This window comes from Lipotes vexillifer, unplaced genomic scaffold (assembly GCF_000442215.2).
Source record: "Lipotes vexillifer unplaced genomic scaffold, Lipotes_vexillifer_v1.1 scaffold558, whole genome shotgun sequence".
Taxonomy (NCBI): Eukaryota; Metazoa; Chordata; class Mammalia; order Artiodactyla; family Lipotidae; genus Lipotes; species Lipotes vexillifer.
In genome coordinates this window covers 510,193-516,319 of record NW_006772769.1, presented here as the reverse complement: position 1 = coordinate 516,319, position 6,127 = coordinate 510,193, and the positions used below count along the sequence as shown (strand labels likewise).

The 6,127-nt window shown below is 49.1% G+C and overlaps 2 protein-coding genes across 2 annotated transcripts in view; one reads left to right on the top strand and one right to left on the bottom strand.

Moving 5' to 3' along the window:
- Window positions 1-551, bottom strand: part of KHNYN (KH and NYN domain containing) — an 11,645-nt gene extending 11,094 nt beyond the window's left edge. The window contains exon 1 of the mRNA XM_007447907.1: window positions 475-551. The gene's annotated coding sequence lies outside the window, so the exon portion shown is untranslated. The remainder of the gene's footprint in view (window positions 1-474) is intronic.
- Window positions 552-748: 197 nt separating this feature from the next.
- Window positions 749-3,250, top strand: CBLN3 (cerebellin 3 precursor). The gene is made up of 3 exons (XM_007447905.1): window positions 749-1,162; window positions 1,456-1,575; window positions 1,915-3,250. The coding sequence occupies exons 1-3, from the start codon at window positions 863-865 to the stop codon at window positions 2,110-2,112; spliced, it is 618 nt and encodes a 205-aa protein (XP_007447967.1). The 5' UTR covers window positions 749-862; the 3' UTR covers window positions 2,113-3,250.
- The last annotated feature ends 2,877 nt before the right edge of the window (window positions 3,251-6,127 follow it).

The following is a 6,127-nucleotide window of genomic DNA, read 5'->3' as shown; positions in this document are numbered from 1 at the left end:
CCCCGCCCACAGCCTACTCGCCCCCCCCCCGGCCCCGCCCACTCGCCCGCTCTAGCTCCAAGCCAGCGGGGTCACTTCTCCGCGCTCTTGAGTTTCCAATCGGTCCACGCAGTTGTTTCTCAGGAATGAGGAACCACTTCATGGAGAGATGGAGGTGAAGAGCGCCTTAAACGGACTAATGCAGTCCCTTCGGATGAAGATATAGAAGACCAAGGAAAGAAAGAGACGGGCCCAGGGTCACAGGACAGTGACACTGTTGGACCAAGCACTTTCCACCAAAACAATTGCGGGGAAAACACAAGGACACTCCCTTTTTTCCAACGGTGGAAAAGATGCTGCTAAGAGGGCTGATGACTTGCGATGGATTTTGAAGAGGGGAGGAGTGAGGCGAGGGGAGGAGCTGTAGGAGCTGTCTCACACATACGCACACACTCACACACATACACATACAAGAATTCACAGCCTCACACAGACACCCATGTTCTCTGTCGTCCCAGTTCCAGCCTTCAGTGCTCTCGGGAGGGGCTGCCCTGGGGTTTTGGCTGTAGCCCTCCTGTATGGCTGCCTCATTTCTCCTCTCCCTCCCAGAGCCCAGCTGCTGTCATTTTGTGCCCTGCCGAGGAGGCAGGAACTGCAGTGACAGCAGGAGTAGGAGGCAGGAACTGCAGTGACAGCAGGAGTGAGAGGCAGGACAGAGCCGTGGGGCACAGAGAGGGATGGAGAGGGAGATGCCAAGACCAGGTGACCATGAGTCCCAGAGAGGGCTGAGAAGCAGCGTGAGGGGTGGTGAGAGTCTGGAGGAGAGGTGGACAAAACCAAGGAGCAGACAGAGAAGGCTTGTGGGTCACAGAGCCACTCAGCCATGCTGGGAGCAAAGCGACACTGGCCACCAGGTCCCTCACTCAACCCCTGGCTGACCTTGGCCCTGACCCTTATGGCCCTGAGGACAGGGTGGGCCCAGGAGGGGACAGAGCCAGTCCTCCTGGAAGGTGAGTGCCTGGTGGTCTGTGAGCCCAGCCGAGCTGCTGCAGGGGGGCCAGGGGGAGCAGCCCTGGGAGAGGCACCCCCTGGAAGAGTGGCATTTGCTGCAGTCCGAAGCCACCACCACGAGCCAGCAGGGGAGATCGGCAATGGCACCAGTGGAGCCATATACTTCGACCAGGTAATCCCTCTACCCTGCAAAGACCTGGAATCACTGTCCAAACCCACTCTGCTGCTAAGGAAACAGCCCTGCTGTGGCCAGTTGCCCCCAAGCCTTCTGCCCATCTCCCTTCCCTTCATTCCCACCACACGCTCCTTGCCCTTTCTCACCATTGCTTTTGAATCTGTGCATTCCTCCTGTTTGGTCTACTTGCCACCCCTTCCTTTCCTTACTCACTGCCCCTTCCCCCCAATCCTGGTTTCCCCGAGCCCCAGGCATCCCCAAGCCCCACTCAGTAGGGTCGCTTCTCACAGGTCCTGGTGAACGAGGGCGGTGGCTTTGACCGGGCCTCAGGCTCCTTCGTGGCCCCTGTCCGGGGCGTCTACAGTTTCCGGTTCCATGTGGTGAAGGTGTACAACCGCCAGACTGTCCAGGTGACCTGAACCCTAGGCCCTGTGCCATCCCCGGCTCAGGAGGGGAAGGGAAGGGGGAAATAAGTGGAGCCCAGGGGATGCCCAGGCAGACCTCCATTGGCCTGCATCCTGGGGGGCCAGGAGCAAGGCGGGAAAGGGCCCGCCTAGCAGAGACTATGAAGGAGGCACAGAGTCCAACACTGGCCACCTCTCAGCCCTCCCAGGAGGGTGCTCTGAGCCTCAGGTTCCCAGGTTCCAGAGTGTCCCTCTGGGGCTGCAGAGAAGGAAGGAAGCCCTCAGGAAAGTGGGGGTCCCGGGACAAGGACTAGGGAGAGGTGCTAACTGGGCTCCCCTCCCCAGGTAAGCCTGATGCTGAACACATGGCCTGTCATCTCAGCCTTTGCCAACGACCCAGACGTGACCCGGGAGGCAGCCACCAGCTCTGTGCTACTGCCCCTGGACCCCGGGGACCGGGTATCTCTGCGCCTGCGTCGAGGGAACCTGCTGGGTGGCTGGAAATATTCAAGCTTCTCTGGCTTCCTCATTTTCCCACTCTGAGGACTCAAGCCTTTCAAGGAAGGAAATCTAGCCCCTGACCCCTGCCCTCTGCCCTCTCCTGCCCCAGAAGTAGCATCTGCAGGGCAGGAGAGAGCCTCCCTCTGGCTGCCTTTATTCCACGTCCTTGCATGGGACCCTGTGCCAAACATCCAAGGTGAAGAGTAGAGCTCTGGTGTCTCAGGACCTGCCCCTCTTCACCTGCCCCTCACAGTTGCCTCTCACGGCATCTCTTTCTGCCTGCAGCCCTAGGATCAGGGCAGGGTTTGGCAGGTAGGGAGGCCTGTGCTACTTTGCAGACTCTGCTCCTCCTGTCCCCCCAACTCCAACCCAGCTTCCTGCTCAGTGCTATTTGGGAACAGGTGGTACAGGTGAGCCTGACAGGCCCCTACAGGGGACCAGATGGACCAGCCTCAGCATACCCAGCAGGCTCCTTCCTGTGAGGAGTGCCAGCATCACAGATCTCGGCCAGCACAGTCAGAAGCTGAGCCAGCACTGTGTGGACTAGAGCAGGAGGGAGACTCAGCCAGTAGCAGAACTGTGGGGAGGGCCACAGGGCAGCCCAGAGCCTGTGGCTGGTGCGGCAGGAAGGGGGCATGCACCCAGCCTGAACACAGTATACATTTTTCATGTACATTGGGGCAGCCAGCAGACGGTGAACCCGGCGCCTATTTGTGGAAGATCCCAGATGGACTCTGGCCCTCATCTCCCCACCCAAGACATGGGTGTGTATGTTTGCTTTGGCCGATAGTGGGTATACAAATGTTCCTTTGGCAGCTGGAGGTGGAGGTAGGTCACATGTGGGCAATTGTAGATCTCCAGGCATGGAACACATCAAGACCGTGGCCCCCTCCTAGAACTGCTCCACCTTTGTAGTCTCAAGTTCAATCACTTCATGCTCTGACCACCACCTCCTTCCTCCCAGCTCTCTCAGGGACCTTCACTGTACCTGTCCCACACTATCCCACAACCTCTCTTCTTTCTCCTGATTTGTGCTGTCTTATCCTCCTCCTTAAAATTCCTTGGATTCCATAATTCATCCTTTCAACCACTCTCCTGTCAGTATTATAAACTCTGTCTCACCTCTCTGTCCCATTGGCCCAGCATGGATGAATCTATCAATAAAGTAATTAGAAATGATGCTCAGTGAGACCCTATAGGATCACTAAAGAGAGAACACGACATTACAACTGGGTTCAGGGGTTACAGGATACAAGCAGGTATGCTGTAGGGGAAATAAATGTAAAACTGTATGTCAGAGTCAAATAAAAAAGGATTTGGTAGTGCCTGAGTTAAATAGGAAATACCAATGTGATTTTCAAAAGAAATAACTTTTTCAAATTTTGTCACTAAAGTGGCATAGAAACAACATCAGGAAAATATCTGATATGCATTCTTAGCACCTGAATCTTTGCCTCAAATATTATTCTCCTTTAAAAGGACTCAAGGTCCTTTGGAGAATAGCTCCATGTCATAAATAACTCTAGGCCTGGAACCTATTGGTGAAGACAAAAAGCAAAGGTACTTTCTTAAATGTAGGGTAGAGCTGAGAAGGCAAAGGAACCAATTTTAATAGGCTTCCACAAATTGGCGTTCTGTGACAATTTGATAATCAAAAGGAAAACAATATTGTTAATTGGAACAAGGTGAATTTTTAAAATCCACAACTCTGTTGTGACTTTCAAAAAGGAAAAAGTAAGTATACAATGTACAGAAATGTAGTTAGTATACTGAGCAAAGAAGTCTGACTATAATAGGATATTTTTAGTTAATTTTGATAAGTAGAAGAGTATAAGTATAGCAGATATTATATCTATTCATAAGGTGCATTTATTTGTCTTTATCTGCATAAGTAGGGAGGGGTGGATCCAGAGAGCTCTCAGTAATTCCAGAAAACGTTGGAACTGTACCAAAAATGAAAGAGACTGATTGGCACCATCTGGTCATATATTACAACTAGGGAGAAAGAAGCTCCAACAGTGTGTTACATGAACATGAATTAGGCAAACATCCAAAAGATAACTGCTCACTGCTCCAACATGATCCTTCATTTCTTGGGAAAGGGGTTCCTCTATACTGCCCTACTAATTATAATGAGATTACAGTAACAGTAAAACCCAAAATAATAATGGCTTAAACAAGATGGCAGATTATTTCTGTCTCACATAGAAGAATCTGCAAATAAAGACTGCAGGGGGCTTCCCTGGTGGCGCAGTGGTTGAGAGTCCGCCTGCCGATGCAGGGGACGCGGGTTCGTGCCCCGGTCTGGGAAGATCCCACATGCCGCGGAGCGGCTGGGCCCATGAGCCATGGCCGCTGAGCCTGCGCGTCCGGAGTCTGTGCTCCGCAACGGGAGAGGCCACAGCAGTGAGAGGCCCGCATACAGCAAAAAAAAAAAAAATAAAGACTGCAGGGTTGGATGGCAGTTTTATGATCGCCACAGCCCAGTTTTCTTTCTTGCTGTTCTACCACCTTTAGCATATCACCTCCTGACCCAAGATAGCTCCTTGAGCTCCAGCCATTACTTCACCCTTACAGTCCCAGGAAGGAGGAAGGAAGGGCACACCCATTTCCTTTTAAAGAAGCTTTCTGAGAGGTACCTCTAACAGTTCTGTTTGCATCTCATTGGCTAGAATTTAGTCATATCTAGCCACACCAGGCAAGGGAGAGAGGCTAGGAAATAGAGTCTTCATTCCAGGCAGCTATGCCCAGCTAAAAGTCAGGAGTTATATAATAAGGAAGAAGAGGAGATTGGATATTGGGGAAAACAGCAATATTGGGGATATTGGGGAAGTTTGTAAAAAATGCAAATGAGCTAGATAAATTTGTAAAGAATGTCAGTAAAGTTATTGTATTAGTTTTTCTATTGCTGTGTAATAATTACCACAAAGTAGTGTCTTAACACAACTTTGACCTTTATTTATTATCTCACAGTTTCTGTAGGTCAGAAGTCCAGCAGAGCATGACTGGATTCTCTGCTCAGGGTTTCATTACTGTCAAAAGAAAGGTGGAGGAGGGGCTGCCTTCCTTACTGAAGTAGAAGAATCCACTCCCAAGCTCATTCAGAATTCAGTTCCTTATGGTTGTAGGATTGAGGTTCCTTGCCATCAATCTCTGGGCCAAAAACATCAGGCCAAGTCCTTCTCACAGTTTAAACCTCTCTGACCTACCCTTCTGTCACATCTCTGACCTCAAAAATTCTCTGATCTTAAGGGTTCTTGTGATTAGATTGGGCCCACACAGATAATCCAGGATAAGTTCTCTATTTTAGGGCCCATAACTTTAATTACGTAGAAAATGTCCCTCTACCGTTAAACATAAGAGGTTTGGGCATGGACATCTCTGGGACATCTGCATATCATAGTCATTAAACTTAAAGATGACATCGTTTAAAGAAAAGGCATTCAGTTACAATACACTAATCCATGGGAAAAGTGTGGACTTGAAAAGTTCCAGTGATATATCAGGTAAGCACTGGCTCAGATTTTCATCATCTTAGAAGATAAAGTATTTCCCAGGTCCCAACCAAGAATTCATTGATTAATAATTCAAAACTTCATCTGCACTGAGATAATGTTCTTCTTTTGGATATCCAAATTCAAAAATTGGTCTGAACTGAGATAGTGTCCTTCTCTTGGGTCTACAAACCCATTTTTATAATGAGTATAAGAGTAGGTGTAAAAAATTTTATAATCCTTGTGAGATGTGTGTGCTTTACCAAAATGCTTGATGCTTTTAGAGAAGCTGACTTACTGATGATTTGATTGAAATGTATAGGAAGATTTAAGTTTACAATCAATGTTTAAATAATTTGATTTGTAAAATGTGTAGATTTTGACTTGGTTAGATAAATCGTGTTTAAATGTTGAGACAATTTTTGCTTAAGTAGGTTTATGAAGTAAATAAATTAAACAATAAATAAAGCACAGATGGTGGCTAGTGTTCCTCTCCAGGCACAAAAATCTCCTAGGACTCTAAGGATCCTAAGAACAGAATCCAACTATCTGCCTTCCCTACA